Genomic DNA, 23,717 nt, shown 5'->3' with positions numbered 1-23,717 from the left:
GCTTGGGTGTGAGGGAGCTGAGGTGGAGGAACAGTGGTACTATGAACCTAAAGCTTGAAATAAAATTAAGCCACAGTATGCCATTAGAAAAGATGGATGGATTCTGAGAATTTCTGTAAAGGCTTAGTATTTTCCAGTCCACCTCCCACCACACCAACTCTGACATTTCTGTTAATAAGTTTTCTCTTTCTGTTTTGTAATAGTAGAATTTAATTTGAAGGAGTGGTAAAGCAATACAAACAAAATCCTAACAACAAATGCATTATACAAGTAATTTATAATGCTTAATACTAGATCCTGAAGCTGTTCCCATGTCCACCCTTTTGTTAACGTCCAGAAAACAATTTTAAGTAGTCTTGTTTATCTGTTTAAAGATTTGTGATATCTTTTGATATAAAATTAATTCCATTAGGTAGATCTTCACTGTGGCAATGCATAGAAGATAATATTCCCAAGCCATTTGCTATAAATTTATTACTCATTTTCATTTTCCAGCCATATGTGAGCTCTCTTTAAGCCTCATGAAATGCTTTACAGATACTCATTTCTTTTTAATAATAAAGAGTCTCATCATTTCCATGTTAGGGCTGAATAAAGTGAGACTATAGAGATAGCAGAGATCCTAGGAAATATCTTCAACAGAGGGAAAAGGCAGAGGGATTAAGAATTTGTTTATTGTGCCCTGGCTGGTGTGGCTCAGTGGATTGAGCACTGGCCTGTGAACCAAAGGGCCATGGGTTAGATTCCCAGTCAGGGCACATGCCTGGATTAAGGGCAAAGTCCCCAGTAGGGGCCATGTGAGAGGCAACCACACATTGATGTATCTCTCCCTCTCTCTTCCCCTCTTTAAAAATAAATAAATAAAATCTTAAAAAAAATTTGTTTACTTTGATAATGGAACCAAACTATCTAAGGCCAGGATGATAGGCAGTAATAGGGTAACAGTATTTATGAGTATACTAAAATTAAGATTCTAGGAAGAACTGGGGTGGGGAAAGGGAAGGTGACAAGAGTAGCACAAAACAATTAATACTTGCAATTGTACTGAGGGATCAAATCAGGTGAGTTGTTTAGAATTTTAAATCTGTTGCCTTTCTTATGGAAAGCAGGGAGCTAGGAGAAAAATGTTCATTTATTCTTAGTATTGGGAAAAGAGATATTGTTTCCTTAAATAGAGTATTAATTAAAATTAATTATTCCAAATTATATCTCTGCCCACACGAGAAATACTCCCATGTCACAAGGCCTCTTCCTCATCCGGAGTGTCCTGTAGTGGAACTTAATAGGCTGTCAAATGAGTTGGGAGAAGCAGCTGTGGCCAGAGAGGTTTAGAATGGCCCAAATGGAAACCCTGGAACATGAGTTTCATGCAGAACTAAGAACTAGCTTTAAATCAAAAAGGTTACACTGATAAATAAATAAATGGGAAAGAAAGGTCATACTGAATTAAACTAGTGGGAAGAGGTACAACAAAATGTTAATAGTGGCTAGGAAGTGAGATAATGGGTGATTTTAAATGTTCTTTTTCATTTTCTGTGTTTTCCATAAGCATATACTTCAATCAGAAAAAAAGAGAAAAACTTTAAAATTTACTTTACCCAAATGGCAAGGATTTCTCTTAAAACATCCTTCCAGAATTGTTTGTAACATGTAGTTATCAAAATAATTGCTGACTTGATATAATTTTCCCTTCTAAATGATCCCAAAACAATTTCTGAAGGGATAAGCCTTTCAAATTGAACACTTCAAGAAAGCTGAATCTGGAATTCTGAGATATTTTTGCCTTTATTAACGTGTAAGAAGAAATTGTGTAAGAAAGTTGTCTGGTTTAATTTTTTTGCATGTATCTAATTTTCCCAGGACCATTTATTGAATAAACTGTCTTTACCCCATTGTATGTTCTTGCCTCCTTTGTTAAATATTAATTGTTCATACAGACATGGGTTTATTTCTGGACTCTCTATTCTGTTCCCTAGATCTACATGTCTGTTTTTATGCCGGAACCATGTTGTTTTGATTACTATGGCCTCGTGGTAGAGTTTGTTATGAGGTAGCACGGTATCTCCACCTTTGTTCTTGTTTTCTCAATACTGCTGAGACTGTTTGAAATTCTTTGTGGTTACATATAAATTTTTGGAATATATGTTCTAGTTCTGTGAAATATGCCTTTGGTTTTTTTTTTTTAATACAACAGGATGGGCGGACCTAGAGGGTATTATGCTTAATGACGTAAGTCACTAGCATAGTAACCCAGAGAGTAATCTAAAGAACAAACAAAAACAGGGAGTAATCTAAAGAACAAAAAAATTGAAACAGACTCATATACACAAAGAGTGGCCTGGTGGTTGCCAGAGGGGTGGGGAGTTGGGAGGCTGGGAGAAAGGGATGAAGTAGAAATTGGTATAGTTACAAAATAGTTATGGAATATAAAGTAAAGCATATGGAATATAGTCAATAACACTGCAGTAATTATGTATGAGTCCAGTGGGGTACTAAAAATATCAAGGGAAACACTATGTAAAGTATATGACTGTCTAATCACTTAGCTGTAAACTTAAAACCAATACATAATAATATTGAAGTAAACTGTAATTAAAACATTAAAAAAAGAAATCGTAAGATAATGGGAATCCGTCCACATCTCCACAGGAGGGTGTGAATGCATCAAGATGATTGGCTTAATGAGTGTGAAGGAAGAAATAACTTAAAAATATGGATAAAAATATTGTATTCTAATTGATTCTAATTGATAATATGCTTTCATTTTCTTTTATCTTTCAAACGCACTCCCTGCTGAATGCAGTTTTAGGTTCATTAGGTCACAGCTCTTCCTATTATTTAAATCCTCATTACTTGATTCCTGACTTCTATACATTCTATTCTATCTTCATTTTTTTAAAGCTGTTCCTATTTCTTATTTCCTTAGTCATTTTTTTACTGTCTTGATTTTTCAACCCACATACCTTAAAGCAAGTGATCCTCCAACTGGTTTGGAGTTTTATGCCACATATTTCTGAAGGATACTGGCTAATGCTTAGTGATCCAGAGCAAGTTAGCAACCTCTTTACACCTAGAGGGTTAGCAATGCTCACAGGTGCCACTGGTTATTACTGGAAGGCCTAAGGCAAAGGCAGAGGAGAAGAAAAAAGGGAGAATAAAGGGAGTGGGGAGAAAGGGACGACAGTAAAGGAAGACAGGGGTGGAGAGAAGAAGGTACACAAGTAGAGTGGTAGAGAACCACAACAATAGCCTCAAGGACATTCTTACCAAAACACTGCCTGGCAGTGTTATAACGCAGGGAGGAATAAGACCTTTTCTTATAAGTGCCTTTTTGTTCATGGGTTTGCTGCTTTAATTAAGATGTTGATATATATACACAGATACACCAACCATTCCCAATTTGAGATTTAACTATATCTACAATGCCATCTGTTATGTATTATGTCTCTGCTGTATGTACTATAGATTAGAGAACTATCAAGACTTCACAGGAAATAAATCATATGAATTGGATACATGATATGTAACCTGTTGAAACTTTTATACTGTGAGATATGTCATTTTAGATGTTTTTCTCTGTGTCAAACAAAACTAAAACACTACCACTTCAAAATAAAAGAATAAATAAGACACTGAGTTATAACTTTACATAAAAATTTCCTTGATAGATTCTATAGCAGAAGGCTCTTTTATGGCTCAGGGAGGATAACTGGTTTTCTTGGCAACAAGAAAAGCCAAGAGCAATAGTTTCTTTTATTGAGCTGCTGCTACCTCATGAACAAATCACAGAACAACATTCTATTTGAGGATAGTTTTGCCTCAATTTATTTTCTTACTTTCTCCTACTGTAGGTTACAAAGGATGTAAAAGATAGAGTTTTTTGCCCCTTTGTTATTTCATTTGTTGTAGCTGTTTGTCCTATTCTGGAAGTAAGAATTTTTTTGTGTGTGATTTCATTGCAATACTTTATGGCTACCAATTATAAGTTCAAAATAGAATTTATATTTTGGATTAGGAATAAGAAACAAAAAGATCCAATGAGGCTATCAGGAGATTAAAATAATTTTATTTCTGGACAATATGCATTATATAATACATACTATAGAAGGACTACATTTGGAAAAAACTACATTTGTTAGGGATTTGTTATTTATGTTTCCAGAAATACTCTAATTTAGTGAGATCAAGCTGAATGAGATGCATCCAAGACAGTGTTCCTGAGAAAGCAAATACTAATAGGAATTAATCTCTTCACCATTTTATTTACATAGAATATGAGATTAACAATTTAGATAAATGTTATACTTTTTTCAGATATAGTGTACTATGTTTATCATAATAACAATAGTGATAATCATAGTTACTATTATTAAACATTTTAAAAAACAATTATGGAGGTTTTATTTTTGTGGTGCCAGGAACTTTACTAAGCCTTTTTATAGTCTCATTTAATCCTCACAACCACCTACTGGGGTAAGTACTGTTACAATTATCACCATTTTACAGATGAGAAACTGAGGCTCAAAAAGTTTAGGTAATTTGCTCAAAGTTATCATGATGGAACTGGTACTAGAACTCAGATCACTCTTATGTCCCTCAAACCCCACACCCTTAACCACTCACTATACTGCCTCCACTGTAGAAAGATACTGGTAAGAGATGGCGATGGAACATGGAAATTAATGGATGTATTTAATTTCAAAAAAGAGAAAATTATTTCAATAGCTAGATAGAATAAAAAGAAAATAATGACAAAAAACCAGGTAAGAGACTTAATAAATGATTATTACAAAGGAATTGGTCTTAATAGCTTTGATAAGTTAGGAAATGTTTTTAGACATTTCATCAACCTTGAGCTAATAAACAACAATAGTTTCTAAGCAATTCAGCTGAATTTTGGGTTCTTAGATGGGACTTTCGGTAGGAAAATGCTATTTCATATGTGCTTTTAGGCTTTATGTAATCTGGGGCAACTCTGAAGGTGTGAGCTGCTGGTACCATCTGGGCCTTCAGAGATTTGGAAATGGCATCTTTCAAAGAATTAGAGGTTTCCCTCATGCTTGCTTTTCATAAAGCCTTTACTGATGTTTGAGTTTAAAGCAAGAGAAAAGACCACCCACTTTATTCTTATGTTGAGAATTGGCTCTTCTTTCTTGTACCATATAGATGTTTTCAACTGGAAAACATATGGCAAACTTCCAGATCAAGCGAGACTGTCTACTGTCTGTCTGGAATGTGTAGAGGTTGAAATAAATTATAGTATAATGTTCTTTAAATCAATCTCTACATATATCTGTAAATAAGAATTTTCAAGCAACTATGGTAATTTCACCATAGGTTTTAAACAAGATTGTGTCAGAAAATATCTAGGTATAGGTTAATTTTGTTATCTGTGAATAAAATCATTTTGATAACAAGGGGGAAACAGATTTAACAGTTGTTGGGTGCTTAGGCTGAGCCAAACATCTGGAAAAAAAAAAAAAAGTACAGTGTGAGTTATGATGATATTCAAGAAAGCCAAAATATTTACCTCGAACAGCATAGCCATCTTTTACTGATGCTGGGAAGGGGGGTAGGTTATCTTTTGCATATATATCTTGAGCAAGGACTCGGCCCATTCCATCTGAAAGAAGAGAAAAGAAGCAAAACATGGATGTTGACAGTAACGGTTAAACAGACGATCATAGAAAAGTTAAGCATGTGTGCTTGTCAGGCAAGGCTCCTCTACATGCTCAGTCAGTCCTCCTAGTATCTGTCCCACAGAACAGGAGAAGGAAGAGATGCATCCTAGTGTCTGCAATGAAAGACTAGATTCAGTCAATTAACAGTAATGCCTGCAGAGATGATCTGAACATGAGTAGCTGCAAAGTCATCAGAGATGTGTTCAAGTTGACATGTCATTGATTCTTTGACAACCCAAAGATGACTTTAAAAAGCCAACTGTTAAACATTTTCATACCCATTAACCTGGTAATTTCACCTGTAGAAATATATCATAATAAAATGACTAAATCTTTTTTTCCAAAAGACTTATTTATTTTTAGACAGAGTGGAAGGGAGGGGGAAAGAGAGAGAAACATCAATGTTTGGTTGCCTCTCACATACTCCCTACTTGTGACCTGGCCCACAACTCAGGCATGTGACCTGACTGGGAATTGAACCTGCGACCCTTTGGTTCTCAGGCTGTCACTACATCCACTGAGACATATCAGTCAGGGCAAAATGACTAAATCTTTATGCACATGTTTATCTCAGAGTTGCTTACATTAGTGAGAAATGGGAAGAAGTCAAAAGACTAATAATATAGACAATGATCTATCCCTATGACAGATAAAATATTATACAGGCTAAATTAATATTTATGAAGAATATTAACTGACACAGGAAAATTCTTATAATATAGTTAAAAACATGCAGAATTGCACATTTAGTTAAGATACATGCATATATCAATAGAAAAAGATGGAGAGGGGACACATGAAATATAAAGCATTATTTCAGTATGCTAGAATTCTGTACAATTTTTATTCCCTTTGCTATATACTTTTCTGAAAATTTCCAAATTTTCTAAAATAATCACATCATTTTTCTGAAGTATTTTTCCTTATGAAGAGATAAGTAAAGAACTTCCTTATCATTCCATTTGAATTTTTGCCTTGATTTTGGCTTTATTAACCTAAAAAAAAATGAGCGACTATAAGGAAAGGGCAGTAACCTACAGTGTGAAGTGACTATTCAAAACACTCAGGATGACAATTATTTTTGGCTAGACCTCAGGAATTTGAAGTAGTGCCAACAAGAATAAAAGTTTCAAGAGTCATGACCAATTCTTACATCCTCTAGTCAGAATCTTCATTATTGTTATTTTATAGAAGTAAAAGAATAGTAAATAGGAGGTGGAGGAAGGAAAAGGTGAGGAAAATAGCCCCAAATTTCTCTGCAAAGACTATAAGTAATTCAGGACTTGATTTATATGAGATGTTTGTATAATTTGGAAAATTTCATTGTTTCCATAGCTAGATGGGTGAGTTTTTGTGTTTGTTTGCTGTTTGTTTGTGGCTTTGTCCTTCATAGCCACCTAGGACCCCTGGTTTCAAGATCCAGAACTAAGATGTAACAATGGAGAGATGTTAAATATTCTACTCTGATCCACAGCAACAGTGATGTTGACTCTTTCTTTTTAGGGAAGTGACATCTGAATTGGAAGTGAGAACTTCTTGGCAGATTTATAGCTTCACATACTCCTAGGAGGTTGAGGATGTTTTGGAGCTATACTGGAGCCATGGACCATGCTTTGTAAGATCAGGGAAGTGGTGGGACCAGAGTGTCGGGTTTGCATTCACATACACATTAACTCCCAAAGGAACCTAGAGCTATAAGGTAGTCTCTGGTAATAAACCCCATGGCATTTGCCTAGGATTATAATAAAACTCCTGGGAGACTCCTTATTGGGAAATAATCTGGCCAGGGTAGAAAATAAAAATGTGAGCTATATACCAGCTCAGATCCCAAGAGAATGGTTTTGCTGGAAATTTAAATAGCTTAAAGTAATTATCAAAGATAGCACAAAGGCTGAGTTTTTCTGTAATCTGGTCCAGTTAATGTAGTAAATGTATATATAGCATCTTATAAATTATTAAATAATATCACATACATCACTTAACTCTCACAAAAATCTAGTAAACCATTATTATTTTCATTTTACAGATAAATAAAGAGAAGTTTAAATAGGGTATCACTAACCCATGGCCATATATTTCATAGGTGGCTAAGGTAGAATTGAAGTTTAAATCACAGAACTCCAATCTTTATTACAATGGCCAACAGCTACAATTCGTGTTCCCTCTACCTGTTGTTCTTCCTCTATTTCTCTGACATGAAAAAAATTTACAAGGCAATTCTTCAAAAAATTAATGTAGAATCACCATATGATCCAGCAATCTGACATCTAGGTGTATATCCAAAAGAATGGAGAGCAGAGACTTGAACAGGTATTTGTACACCCATGTTCACAGTGATGCCAGGTTGCACCTGGGGAGGCCAAGGGAGGCCTCGACTTAAACCAGCTTCTTGTCACAGTCCAAGAAGGAATTTAAGAGCATGATAGATTTAGCAAAGCATAGCACATTTATTAAAGTGATAGTATGCATTTGAGAAGTGAGAATGGGCGACCTTGAAGAATGAACTGCTCTGATGGGTTCTGGGGGGAAGGTTCTTATTAAATGCAGGCAAGGGGTGGGGGAATAAGGTGGTCCTTGGATTCTGGTGCTAGGGGGCTAACTGCTGAACATGGTTCATCCTAGTCCCTTCTCTCCAGATAGCAACTTCTTTCTTTCTTTTGTCTTCTCAGTTACAGGAAATGGGGGAGGGAGAAATGGGGAAATAGGTGGTCAGTGAAGGTCATGACTGTGATATTCAAGCAAAGACAGAAAAAGGGAGGGGTAGAGCTAGAAGCCAGTGTTTCATATTTTAACTTTCCTGTCTCAATAGCAACATTATTCACAATAGTCAAAAGTTGGAAGCAACCCAATTGTTTATCAATGGATGAATGAATAAATAAAATGTGATCTATACAAACAGGAATACAAAGTCTGTCCAGAAGGCACCCAGCCAAGGCATATGAAAGACAGACTTCCAGTCAAGATGGAGGCATAGGTAAACATGCTTTGCCTCCTCGCACAACTACAGCAAAAATAACAACTAACTATAGAACAAATATCACCCAGATTTGTCAGAAAATTGAGCTGTGTGGAAGTCCAACAACCAAGAAATTAAAGAAGTCACATTCATCCTGATGGGAAGGAGGGGTGGAGATGCAGAGATGTGCAGAAAGGTGCAAAGTGGTGGAGAGGCAGGGAGAGGTGCAGAGAGGCATAGAAATGTGGAACAGGTGGTCCCACATCCATGTGTGGTGGATAAAAACTAGGAGGGATACCTTGGGGGCAAGGTAACCAGCCCCAGACCAGATGGCCCAGCCCAGGGTTCCAGTGCCAGGAAGTTAAGTCCCCATCACTTCTGGCTGTGAAAACCAGTGGGGGTTAGGGTGGCAGAAGAAACTTCAGGATTCTCAGGAGACTCTTCTTAAAGGGCCTGCAATGAACTTTGAACTTAAGAAGACCCACTCCCTCTGGGATTAGGCACCAGGGCAACAGCTGGAAGGGCACCAGTGGCATAGGGGGAGAGGTTGGAGTGACTGGCAGCAGAGCGAGTGTAGGGAGACAGCTTCTTCCAAGGCAAAACTCCAGAGGCCAGGCCGCAGTGTTGTCCCTGCTCCAAACCCTCCCCCACACAGAGCCACAAAGTGTGACATGGTTTGCCTCACTCTGGTGATTACCTAAGGCTCTGCTCCATACAACTTACAGGTGCACTTTTCTACAATAGGCCATGCTACTAGGACAGGGAGTCAAAGCAGCTCTACCTAATACACAGAAACAAACACAGAGGGGCTGCCAAATTGAAGAGGCAAAGAAATAAGGCCCAAATGAAAGAACAGTACAAAACCCCAGAAAAAACTAAAGGAAACAGAGATAACCAAACTATGACATGCAGAGTTTAAAGCATTGGTTATCAGAATGCTCAAAGAACTCATTGAGGATAGTAACAGCATAAAAAAAAACCCAGGCAGAAATGAAAGTTACATGAAGTGAAATAAAGAAAACCTACAGGAAACCAACAGTGTGGGGATGGAGCCCAGAGTCAAATCAATGATTTGAATCATAAGGAAGAAAAAAGCATTCAATCAGAACAGCAAGAAGAAAAAAGAATTCAAAAAAACAAGGACAGCCTAAGGAGCCTCTGGAACATCTCCAAACGAAACCAACACTTGAATCACAGAGAAGCCAGTAGGAGAATAGGAAGAGCAAGAAATTGAAAATTTATTTGAAAAAATAATGAAAGAAAACTTCACCAATCTGGTGAAGGAGATAGACATACATGACGAGGAAGCTCAGAGAGTCCCAAAGAAGTTGGACCCAAGGAAGAAATACCAAGAAACATCATAATTAAATTGCCAAAGATTAAAGATAAGGAGAGAATCTTAAAAGCAGCAGGAGAAAAGGAGACAGTTACTTACAAAGGAGTCCCCATAAGACTATCAGCTGATTTCTCTAAAGAAACCTTGTAAGCAAGAAAGGGCTGGAAAGAAGTATTCGAAGTCATGAAAGGCAAGGACCTGTATCCAAGATTACTCTATCCAGCAAAGCTATCCTTTAGAATGGAAGGGCCGACAAAGTGCTTCCCAGATGAGTTCAAGTTAAAGGAGTTCATCATCACCAAGCCATTATTACATGAAATGTTACAGGGACTTATTTAAAAAAAGGAAGATCAAAACTATGAACACTAAAATGGCAACAAATATACAACTATCACCAACTGGATCTAAAAACAAACTAAGCAAACGAGAAGAACAGGAACAGAATCATAGGTATGGAGATTATTTGGAGGGTTATTAGCTGGGAGGGGGACTGGGGAGAATCGAGGAAAAGGTGTGGGATTAAGAAGTATAAATTGGTAGGTACAAAATAGACAGGAGGATGTTAAGAACAGTATAGGAAATGGAGCAGCCAAAGAACTATATGCATTACCCATAGACATGAAATAAGGGGGGACTACTGGAGGGAATGGGGGTACTGGGTGGAGGAGGGCAAAAGAGGAAAACTTGGGACAACTATAAAAGCATAATCAATAAAATATATTAAAAAAGAAAAAAGAGACATTTATTGAAGAATGTACATTGTACATAAGACAATGATGCCTCAGTCCCCTTCAAAGTGGGCACCTTGGGACCTCACACGGTTCTCCGAGTCACCATCAGCTGCCCCATTGTATTTTTCTGAACCTCACTGACAGTCTGAATTCTCTTTCCTTTCAAAGGTGATTTTAGTTTTGAGAAAAGTCAGAAATCATAGGATGCCAAATCTGGGCTTTTGTGGGGCAGAGTCACCTGGGTGATTTGATGTTTCACCAAAAATCTCTGCACAAGACATGATGCATGAATGGGCACATTGTTGTGATGAAGTTGCTAATTACCAGTTATGGACTTCTGAATCACTGAAATAGTTTCTGTGGAGGAATGTTTAAGCTTAGTGCAAAATTCAATGCAGATTTGTTTCTCTACTCTCTGTCATTTTGAATGTGATGGTCACATAGTATACATGCTCACTAAATGGCATCTACCACCCTCACTAATACAGTGAGTTGTCATTGTTCATGTATGCACATTCCAGTCCTCTCTCCTTGGCTGCCAGGTTATATCCATGTCATGCAAACTGTTCTTGTTATAATAACAATGGCTGGACTTTTTTTTGACAGACCTAATATTATTCAGTCTTAAAAAGGAAGGAAATTCTGACATATGCTATAACATGTATGAAACTTGAAGACATAATGGTAAGTGAAATAAGCTTTTCATAAAAGGATACATAATATGTAATTCACTTACAGGAGGTAATTAGAATATTAAAATCAATTAGTCAGAAAGTAGAATGATAGTTGTGTGGCTGGGGAAAGGGGAGAATAGGAAGTTATCATTTAATGAGTACAGAGTTTCAGTTTGGGGAGATGAAAAAGTTTGGGAGACTCATGGGGTGGTAGAACAATGTGAATGTACTTAATGCCCTTGAACTGTACAATTTCTAATGGTTCAGATAATAAATTTTATATTATGTGTTTTTTATTACAATAAAAAAGAAATGAGGTATTGATACGTGTTACAACATGAACAAACCTTGATTTCGGCTTTATTAACCTAAAAAAATTAGTGACTATAAGAAAAAGGCTAAGTAGAGAAAGCCAGTCACAAAAGATCACCTATGATCCCACTATGTGAAATGTCCAGAATAAACTTACACAGACAGAAAATCTACCATCGGTTACTCAGAGATAAATGGGGGTGTGAGGGGTATGAGAGGGATGATAGTTAATGGGGATGGGGGTTCTTTTGGAGGTGATATGTGTTGTAAAATTGACTATGGTGTTGGTTGTACATATCTGTGAATATACTAAAACATGGAATTGTATACCTTGAGTGGGTGAAGTATATAGTATATGAATTATATCTCCACAAAGCTCTTATTTTTTAAAAGGCAGGAATGAGTTTTTTTTTAAAAAAGGAACATTCCTCTCATTTCAACATATAACTATATTTAGATGAGTCAGGAAAAATCATATTTATAGCACACATATACGGTCAGGTCTTTTATAGACCTTCTTGAAATATCATGGAAAGAAAAACAAAACATTTCATCTGGAAAGGAAAAACTGCTTCATACTTAGGTTATTAATATAAATTTATTAATATATGTATGTAACTGGCCAGTATTTTTTATTTTGGACTTGCACTAAATATAGGGTTGCTATAAGACAAATTATATCCCTAGTGGATTAGATCTGCTTTTAGAGTTGGTATCAAATTAACTTACCAGCAGAGTTTAAATCTCTTCAAAGAGAAAAACATGTATTACCTCAAGGTTTGGTCTGAAAGCCTAAGACAAGGGACAGGATTTTTAGAGAAATATGCCAGAGATTAAAAAATGGTAAAGACTCCCTGTTTCAGTCGATATTAGAGCATTGAAGGAATAAATGCCAGATACACAAGCACCTACTGTGTACTCGTATCTCTCAAGAGGGTTTGGAACTAAACAATGGACTGCTTCTAAGCAGTCAATATAAGAATTCATTCAATGTCAGACCAGATGATCCGTGTGGGAACTTAAAAAGTATGTAGTAGTGCTGAAAAGTACTTCCTCAATGGGACAGTCTCTCTTGTATACACATAGACACATAGATGTTAAAGCATCTCTTTCGTGTGCCCATAGGTGGAGCCCAAGTATTAGTGCTGAATAAATTTTGGCCTGTGATTTGAAAAACGGAGCCTAAGCCTTCTTTGAATTTGAATGGGACCCTGGCAGCAATAACTTTTCAACTAGATAATATGACTGTTTTAGGTTCCACATTTAGTAGGGAAACAACAATGAGCAGCTGAAGCTGTGGGAGCCAAAAGTTTTACTAAAATATAGAATTTCATGGAAACATGAGCAAAATTCCTTTTTCACAGGTGCTCCACTCCAATGAGAACCCTATTTATAATAAGCAAAAGATGGCTCCCCCAATATACAATTAATTGTTGGGAACCACCCTGTCTGGTATCAGAAGCTATAACCCCTGCCAAGGCTAAGGCTGAGGGAATGACCTTGGATTGTAAGCCAGCAAGGAGACAAAAGCTTATCTCCCTGGCGGGAGCGCCACTTCTGCTCCTTTTACTTCACCCTGCCTGGCCCCCAATGCTTGGTCAATTAGCCAATGATGGGTAAGATTCCCCAAGGGGGGAACGATCTAAGACAGGCACGATCACGTGGGAGGCCCCCAAGGAAGTACTTTGGGGGCTACAGAAAAAGGGGGTGATGGACCCTTGCCCCTCAGCTTTAACATAGCCCGAGTCCTCATTGTCTGAGAGAAAATCTCCTAATCTCTTGGCTGCCTTACTTCCCTTGCTCCACCTAAGCCTGAAACAATGACAGGGTGGTACAGCCCTGTGCTGGAAAGGGTGGGTTCCCCGGGTGATCAGGCCTAAGCAAGAATATGTAAAACCCTGTGAAACCTGCTTTGTTTAGAATGCTCTCAATTAAATGATAAGGGTCCAAGGAAGAAGTTTGTTCCTCAAAGTTTTACAGCTCTTTAGCTATCTGACCCTAACTCAAAATAGGCCCTCAGTCTTCCTTGTTATATATTGTTTGATCCTTACTTCCTGGTAGTGATTAATGAGCTTTACCTGAATTCCTGTGTCAACGAACCCAATAAAAGCCTGCTTGGGCAGGAGAACAAGGCCCTCTCCCCTAGGGAGGGTGGCTGAGGTGCTCCCCACTAGAGAGAGTGGCCGTGTCCGTCCCTATTTCCCCACAGGACCTGGTTGTCTCTGTGTATGCTTTTCTCGTGTTTCGATGAGCCATCCGCAGCATTCCGCAGTCAGTGCAGGCTGGTGGCTGTGCCAATTAATATAACTAATATGCTTTCTTAGGAATTGTTGGTGGGTGTTTGCAGCTCTTCATAGTCAGAAGTGAGCCTCTCAGTTGTAGAAAGCTAGACTGTATGCCAAGGAGCTGTGGTCCCACTTCCGGAGTCTGAGGAGGTAAAGCCCATCATGTTCTACCTTTCCCCTTGTACTGTATTCTCTAAGTTCTGTATAATACAGAATATAGTCAATTTGATGAAGATGATAACAAATATGCATATTTCTAGGTTCTGTGGAGGCAGAAATCTTAAAGGCAGGACTATGTGTCACTGGGGACCCTGGGCCATATACACCATTCAGTGCTCTGAAGAGGTCGCTAAGAATGGAAAAGTGTAAAAGACTGGCTGATGATTCACGCTGTTGTGTGTGGTGTGTGCACTTATGCTGTCAGAAGACAGTGGCAGTTTGCCTGGTCCAAAGGTGGTAGCCTTTTTATGTTGTCAGCAGGAAACTCAGATTCAAGTCAGCAACCCACAGATAACAGTCATTAGTGAATTCCCTGCTCTCTAGAGTGCTAGACTTTTTACACTGAGATGACGGGCCTAAAAATATCTTCAGAAAGTCTTTACAAATTCGAATGGCTGACAGTGGACACACATACAAGGAAAATCAAGACAGAGAGCTATTTATAAAGTTGAGTATGATTTGTAAGCATTGAATGTACTCTCTAAATGGTAAAAGTAAATATTGAATTTGGTTGGTTGGGCATTTATTCTCTCCTAGATAATAGTCTCTTCTTGCTGTCTAAATTAAGATGTTAGGAGAACTGAGTAACTTTTGGATGTAAGAGGGAAAAGCATGTTAATTTCTCAAAGTCATTTATCAAATGATTTGACAGTTGTACAGTTCCCTGTGTCTCAGAAGGAAATCAAGGGAAAAGTCTGTGTTCAGTGGTCCAGGAAATTGATTCCTTGTCCTCACTTTGGCTAACTAAGATACCAGCAGTTAGAGATTTCAGGAATGCGGGAAGAATGTGATAGATAACAGAAGGCTGAAAAGAAAGATAACTATCCAAGACTTCCTAATATAAAACATGAATATCAGCCAGTTTTCTGCTGATTATAAAACTCTCAAAAGTTTACTTATTTCACTACAACATTTAAAAACCACCATGACATCCAATCTGTGGGAGAGGCTACTAAAAGATCTTTTTTGACCTAACAGCTACCCACTGTGTTCACAAAAATAGTTGAGAAGGCAGACTTGATACATACACTTACCTTGCCAAATGACCAGTAGAAGGAGCAATATTAGCTAAATCCAAGGATTAAGAGGAGGAGGAAGCATGTACAGATTTGGGTCATTACAACATTAACAAAGAAAGTTTTATCATGAAGTAATATACTTTACAGAAAGCCTCATGATTATTTAACAGACACTAAACATTGAATATGGTGAGTAACCTCAAGCCTATCCCAAAATAAGTTATTCCCTACATTTTGACGGTGAATTTGAAAGACTATACAACATTGGTACATTATAAACCTCACATATTACAGGCTTCATGTAAGGCCATATTACCCTGAAGGGGCTGAGCTCCTCTCATATTACAGGCTTCATATTTGTGTACATTGAGAAAGAGCGAATGATTTAGGGCTGGAAAATTTCTTTTTGAGGAAAACAAGTATATTAATTAATCTGTAGTTACTGCAGATGACATGTTTATGGAATAGTACGATAAAATCCCTATGATTGCCAGGGTGAGGTGGGTATAAGGGGACTAAATGGTAATGGGAAGAAATATAATAAAATATTTGGAAAAAAATTCCTATGCTTTTAAAACACATAGCTTGTTCAAAGTGATATTGTGTTGTGCATTTGTGTTTTTCCATCTAGGGACGCTCATTGAGTGCCCCTGTAATGAGTGGGAGCAAGCATTACAGTTCTTACATCATAAAATAAAAATGAGCTTTGCACAAGGTTATAGAATTTGGGTAAATACAAATGTTATGATTATCAGAAATGATTATGTCATGATTTAGCAATACAAAAAGATGCAATGGAATTGGTAATGAATTAGTTCTTTGATTGTGTTGTGGTTTCATGATGTAAATTTTGTTCTTGAGTACTATAACTTACATCTGATATATTCATTTCTATATATAAATATTAAGCTTTAAAGATACTAAGTGTAAAATCATTTAACTAAATTAAAGCAAAAGATATATTTTTTGGGGAATACTAGTTTAAAAAAACATCTATTGTTTTTGAGGTCTCAGAAAATGTTTCAAATGAGAGTAAACGCTTGCTCTTTGAGGTACTGAATGATGGGAACTGCCACACCAAGATGCCAAGAATAGGGTATCACGGATAAATGGGCAGCACGTAAGTTCAAGGGTGGATTTGTTGGTCAGGATTTGGTAGAAACAAAATGCTCTTTCTATAGTTTGAACAATTTAAACTCTTCTTTATTGGTAATTTCTCAATCACTGTTCTATAAGCTACAATATATTCCACAGGAAAAAACTGTTTTTCTTACTAGAGTTTCCATTATTTTCTTTTGTGTTTTTTATTGTATTTTTTATTACCATTTCTCCCCGACGTCCCTTTTCCCCTCCTCTCACCCCTCCTCCCCACAATCACCACACTGTTATTGGTGTCCATGAGTTCTTTTTCTTTTTTGCTCTACCCCATCCACCCCTTCCAACCCCGTCACTCTCCCAGCTGTCAGCCTTCTCTTTATGAGTCCGTCTCTATTTTGCTCATTAGTTCAGTTCATTCATTAGATTCCACATATGAGTGAAATCATATGGTACTTGTTTTTTCTCTGACTGGCTATTTTGCTTGGCATAAACCACATATCCTAGCCCCAAAAAATAACTGCTAACTTTTCCAACATTAATTGTCCTATATTAGACTATTACAATGATGAAGAAAAAAGAAAATACTTATAATATGTAACAAGTATTTTATAAAAAGAAAAAAAGATAAATGAGAAAATAAAGCTCCTAGATGAGATGCAAGAAGAAATAAATATTGAATGTACCAATCACAATATTGACTTTGAAGTAATACTGGTAACTTACTTTGGAATTGCTTAAATCAAAGGAAGGAAATTAGTAAAGCATACAGTCTCCAGGTTGCAATAGGATCACAGAATCATTCAATGTTATTTACAAATGATAAGACAAGATGTTAATAGTTGATTTTTATATTTTTTAGCAAGTTAACTAAGGAAATTGGGATTGTGCAGAGAATGAGTTTAAGAAAGAGAAAATAAAATTTTTAACTATTTGGATATATTCTGTTTTTGAAAAGTAGAGTTAAAGTTTTAAAAATTATTGCAGATCTATTTCATATACACATTTAGACACATTACAAAGATTATTGCTGATTATGATAGAATTTTCTTCATATGCTTATGTCCCACAGTTAAATGAAAGGAAGACTGTGATTTCCCTGGCACATAGCCCATGCTATGGGGTGAGCTAATAGCCTGCCAGGAGTTGCAGAGTCTTTCAGAAAACAGTCAGAAAGGTAACTACTGCAGCACTGGATGTTCCAATAGGAAGTTTAATCAATTCAAACTTTAAAAATAAAAAGCTATTGCCAAGTTTCTTTCCTGGTAATTCTCTTGCTGGTGGTACTGGCAAACCTTTACTGACACTGAAATTTGTCTCTTTTCATTTCTACTAATTTTCTCCCCAAAGCTTGGAAAATCTTGTATATTTACATACATTTTCATAATTCTACCAATATAATTAAGAATAAACATGGCATAGCTCAGTGGATTGAGCGCGGGCTGGGAACCAAAGTGTCCCAGGTTCGATTCCCAGCCAGGGTACATTCCTGGGTTGCAGGCCATAACCCCCAGCAACGGCACATTGATGTTTCTCTCTCTCTCTCTCTTTTCTTCCTCCCTTCCCTCTCTAAAATAAATAAATAAAATCTTTAAAAAAAAAAAGAATAAACAGAAATTTCCAAAAATCTGAGTTCCTTCTTTGAGATTTTGATCATTGCAGGGATCAGGTATTCTGATGCTATTCCTTTGTCGAAATTTTCTATTTTTGTTTCATTTTAACTGAGACATTTTTTCCATTGCTTATATTCTGAATCCTAACCTAATACTGTTAATATAGATGGCGGTATCTCAAATAGGTACTGAATGAAAAGACTGCCAAATAAACTATACCAAATAAGATGTATATTTAAAATGTGAAAAAGTACCCCCACAGAATAAAAAACTAAGAGTCATTAAGAATCATATTTAAAAATTATACTTTGTTTTAGCCTTAGATATACTGAATAAAAGTTGTGCAAACTGACTTAAAAATCATATGAAAAACGACTTCCTCCTTACTTATAGTTAAAGTTTGATTATTTTCTATCAAAATTGCTTCAAGAGAGATACATTTATAACATGCTTTAGTTTTACACAGAGGTAACACACATATGAAGATATATAATGGTATGCATGGAAGGAAGTATGAAATAGGAAGATTAGTCTACCGGGTTGTAGCATGGGATAACTAGGCCATTACAGGTCTGATTCCTATCCTAGTGAGTTAATGCTACTCAATTATGCAACTATAAAAATGCAGCCCCCACACAAGGGGGCTTGGTGAGTACTGTGATAATAGCGCGCATGTGGTAATCACAATATTGGGGAGAAAAGCACCTGAAAGCATGTATACAGAGAACAGGTTGGTAATATAATCACCATCTTTGGACATTAACAGTAGCATAATTGCCTAGAGGTTGTGGTTACACACACACACACACACACACATCCATGAATATATATATACAGGGATTTAATAAAATGCTCATATTTGAGGAAGGCAGGAATAAGTATAAAGGAAATGATATAAATAAAAGGATATGCTATAAATAAAGGGATATAATGAGATGTGCATATTTTAGGGCTCTAATAAAGTTTATGGAGTAAAGAGTCTCAAGAGATGAGACCACCTGAAGAAAATCATGAATGAGTTCAAGCAGTCACATTCATGGAAAAATACACAGCAAATGCCAGCACAGACCAATGTACCAGGAGGTATTTGCGAGTAAATGGGATCATCCCAGGTGATGACCTTACTAGACTGAAGGTAGACTTGGAGGCAGTAATTTGGATAATAAAAATACATGCTTTCACTTGAAATATTTGAATAACTATCTGAATTCTTTGTTTCAATTTTGTAAAGCTCAACCAGAAATAAGCTGAAAACCAGTAAAACTGATGTTTGGGTGACCTAGGTGGGTGACACATAAATTCCACAACAAAATGCTGTTTCCAGAGTTTGTTCATGTGGATCAACAAATGGAGCAGAGCCAAGGAGTTCTAGCTTTGATTCCATAATTTATAGGTGCTTATCTTAGGGCTATGTTCTCAGAATCCCCATGTGCAGAAGGGAAGGGAATCATTTGCTAAACTCTCAATATGGCACCTTAGTGCAAACTAGATGACTTACATATATTATTTCCTTTAATAGCATCCCACAATGACCTTATTGGGTAAGACGTTATTTCTATGTATGAGAGATGTAAGACTCAGAAAGCTTATGTAGCTGCCCAAGGTCTCTCAGCTAGAGAAGGTAAAGCAAAGAGTATGTTTGATGGCAAAGCTCCTTCCAGTACACCTTACTTCACTTTTCATTACTCTCTGACAGCTCCTGAATCCTCGTGAGGAGTTAATGAATTCCTAGCATGACTTGTGAACCATTTTGGTGAGAACCTCCTACAGTTTAAAATTGGGAGCTTCTAATTTCTTCTGGAGGGCAGTAATTTCTGCTTAAGATAATCACCTGTCTTCAGGCAGTTGTCTCACTGTAAGTCAGAGACAGAGAAATGCCTCTGCTGTGGTCAGGGTTCTAAAAGAGATATTGTACTTCACTCCTTCAAAATGAGTTCCAACAGCAAAGCTTAAAAGTTTCTTGACTAGAATTACTTAAGCCTTTTTGGAAAAACAAAGAACCAAGGTCAGAGATGCTGAAGTCTCTGATCATTTAATCTTAAATAAGAAAGCCTTAGTGCTTGTAATCTAAAATAATGCCCCTAAGAGAGCAGAATCTTTTCTACTGAAAGCTCATAGTTTCTCCCTTGTTAACTGAAACATACTGGGAATTACAGGAAATAATGCCAGAATATTTAAATCTGCTTTACTGTAGCTAGCACTGTACCAAATGTGAAGTTGTAATTTATTCATCCAACAGAGTTTACAAGCAGAGAAGAAGAACCATAAATGGTAGTCTTAAGCAAATACTATCATCCATTGTTATGCCAGGTAGGCCTCTCACAAGAAACCAAAGAAAGGTATTTATAGTCAGTGGAGCACTCGCTCCTTAAGGCCTTGCTTGCAGATAGGAGCTGAAAATAATAGAAATGGTAAAAGACAAACCAGAGATAATAAGAAATTCATCTATAGCCAAAACATATGAAAACAAACGAACAAACAATATTTTATACATACACACACATTTAGGCACTTGCTTTAGAAGAACAGTAATCCCAGAAGTTAATAATAAAGACCTAAACCAAAATGATAGCTTTGGGAATGGAAAACGAGGGATGGATTCAAGAAGACATAGAAGCAGCAAGTGTTGTAGAGGTAAAGAACGTAAGTTTAGTCTGGTTATGTTCAATTTACTAGCCGTGTGTATACATTTGGTGTATTAGTTTAGAGCTCAGGCAAGGTCTTGGCAGTGATACAGATTTAGAAATCATTTAATAGGTGGTATTTGAAATCACTGGCATGCATGAGGTTATTCGAAGTGCATGTGCAAGATGTGAAAAGAACCAAAACCAAAAATGTCATAGAAAGTTTATATTCAAGGAATGGACAAAGGGAGGAAAGTCTACAAGAGCCTGTGAAGGAGAAAGGTATCACACAGTTTACCTTCACTCTCCTGCCACTACACAGTGAGGTCCATGAAGCAAGAAGTGTTGTTTTATTCATCTTTGTCTATCCAGGACTTAACACAGCACCTAACATTTAGTAGATATTTAATAATATTTTTGGAACAAAATGAATTATGTTTCTAAATATGATGTTTTAAAAACACTAACCTGCATAGAATTACACAATGGAATTCTATGCAGCAGAAAGAAAGAAGGAGCTCCTACTCTTTGCAACAGCTTGGATGCAACTGGAAAGCATTATTCTAAGCGAAGTAAGCCAGGCTGTGAAGACAAATAACCATATGATCTCACCTTTGACAGGAACCTAAACCACAAAACAAAGAAACAAGCAAAATATAACCAAAGACACTGAAATAAAGAACAGACTGACAGAGTTCAGAGGGAGAGGAGAGGGAATTTCAGGGGAATTCCAGGGGAAAAGGAAGGGTTTACAGGAACGAGTATAAGGACACATGGATAAAAACTAGGGGCGGGTGGAAATGGGAGGGAGGAGGGGGAGGGTTGGGTGGGTGGGTTGGGATGGGAGTAAAAGATAGAAAATTGTACTGCAACAACAATTTAAATAAAATAACAAAACGTTTAAGGTTAAATTAACACTGAAGTAAAAATATTTAGGGTTACCTATAAAACAATAAATAAAATTCAATGTAATGTGTAATCTTAAAAAAAACCCCACTAACCTAAAGTGCCTAGGAGGTTTAATTATAATACTCTTGCATTAAAAATTGAGTTTGATTAGATTCAAAGATTGAATGCAAACTTCACTGTTATTTTTCATAATCGTGAGTGGAAACACTGGACAAGAAATTTAACCGTCTGTGAAGAGTTTGCTAACGTGTAAGTGACAGTTGATCTGATGAACAGATGAAGGGGAAACAAGCACGTGAAGGGAAAAGAAACCCATCTGAAGGCTTTTTTTTTCTAGAGGAAATACAGAAATGGCCACTTGCAATTCTTTTTTTTTCCTTAAAAGGACTAAAATTTTCATTTAAATGTGACTTGGCACACACTGGTATTTTTCTAAGGACTGATGTTAGAGAAACACCCCCCTGAAATTACAAGAGGCCAGGTGTGGTTAACTTATGCTCCTAATAGGTAAAATATTATTTACATTTCTTTCCAACTTAATTTTACATTCATATTTTCTAATACGTTTTGGTGTTGACTGATATAAAAATATATGAATATCCTGTGTTTAATAATAGAAAAACCCCATTCATTAAAAATGATTTTGAAATCACATAGTTAATTCTTGACTAATTCTCCACTTTAGCGAGTTTCTAATCTTTATTTCCTTTAATGAGAAGTAATACAAAACAACAAAAAATTAAGCCTACTGATATACATATTATAGGATTAGTGTGAACTATATAAAACTTTTTGTCGTCTCCTAGAGCAAGGGACATAAAGGAAAGAATAAACAAATGGGACCTCATCAAAATTAAAAGCTTTTGCACAGCTAAGGAAAAGTGTCAAAATAAAAAGAGAACCAACTGTATGGGAAAACATATTTGCTAATGATACCTCAGACAAGGGTTTAATCTCCAAAATATATAAAGAACTTACACGACTCCACTCTAAGAAGACAAGTAACCCAATTAAAAAATGGGCAAAGGACTTGAACAGACACTTCTCCAAGGAGGACATACAGAAAATCCAAAGACACATGAAGCGATGCTCAATATCGCTAGCCATCAGAGAGATGCAGATTAAAACCACAATGAGATACCACTTCACACCAGTCAGAATGGCCATGATAAACAAAGCAACAAACAACAAGTGTTGGAGAGGATGTGGAGAAAGGGGGTCCCTAGTGCACTGTTGGTGGGACTGCAGACTGGTACAACCATTATGGAAAGCAGTTTGGAACTTCCTCAGAAAACTAAAAATGGATCTGCCTTTTGACCCAGCAATTCCATTGCTGGGACTCTATCCTAAGAACACTAAAACACCAATACAAAAGAACCTTTGCACCCCGATGTTCATAGCAGCACAATTTACAATAGCTAGGTGCTGGAAGCAACCTAGATGCCCATCAGTAAATGAATGGATAAAAAACTATGGTACATTTACACAATGGAATTCTATGCAGCAGAAAGAAAGAAGGAGCTCATACCCTTTGCAACAGCATGGATGGAGCTGGAAAGCATTATGCTAAGTGAAACAAGCCAGGCAGTGAAAGACAAATACCACATGATATCACCTTTAACAGGAATCTAAACAAGAAAACAAAACAAAACAAAAAACTAGCAAATATAACCAAAGACACTGAAATAGGGGATAGTCTGACAGTGGCCAGAGGGGAGAGAAGAGGGAATTTCAGGGGGGAATGGGTAGGGATTACAGGAACAAACTTGGAGGACACATGGACAAAAACTAGGGGTGGGGGGTAATGGGGGTTAGGGGGGAGGTTGGGTGGATGGGCTGGAACGGGAGTAGGGGGGAGAAAACTGTACTTGAACAATGATTGAAATAAAAAAACAAAAAACAAACAAAAAAAACCAAAAAAACTTTTGTCTAAGTAGTGCCAGGGAACAAAAGGCTAGAATTTGACATTTAAAATTTCACTAGTTTTAATCCTTTTAATTTTAACATAATTTGTTTTGTTATCTATCATTTATTTTTATATTTTCATACTGGAAGGAGAGCACTATTCATGTAGTAAAAAGAAGAATGTAGCTCTTGAGCCTTGGTCCTATTCATTTTCTGCTGTTCTATCTGAGGATGATTTTTTGCAGAAAAATTAGGGTGTTTGTATAGATACCCTGTAATGTTTACTAAAGTTAGAGTACTTTATGATCTATGAGTAAAATCTTTTTAAATGTAAAAATCAATCCTTCTGTGTTGTTTT

The 23,717-nt window shown here is 36.7% G+C and overlaps 1 protein-coding gene across 6 annotated transcripts in view; it reads right to left on the bottom strand.

Moving 5' to 3' along the window:
* Positions 1-23,717, bottom strand: part of GPHN (gephyrin) — a 456,579-nt gene that overhangs the window by 74,856 nt on the left and 358,006 nt on the right. For all 6 annotated transcript variants that reach the window (XM_036011094.1, XM_036011095.1, XM_036011096.1 and 3 more), the window contains one exon: positions 5,531-5,623. In XM_036011094.1, coding sequence (XP_035866987.1) covers positions 5,531-5,623 — 93 coding nt within the window. The remainder of the gene's footprint in view (positions 1-5,530; positions 5,624-23,717) is intronic.

This window comes from Phyllostomus discolor, chromosome 1, assembly GCF_004126475.2.
Source record: "Phyllostomus discolor isolate MPI-MPIP mPhyDis1 chromosome 1, mPhyDis1.pri.v3, whole genome shotgun sequence".
In the NCBI taxonomy this organism is placed as follows: Eukaryota; Metazoa; Chordata; class Mammalia; order Chiroptera; family Phyllostomidae; genus Phyllostomus; species Phyllostomus discolor.
This window is presented reverse-complemented; position numbering and strand designations above follow the sequence as displayed.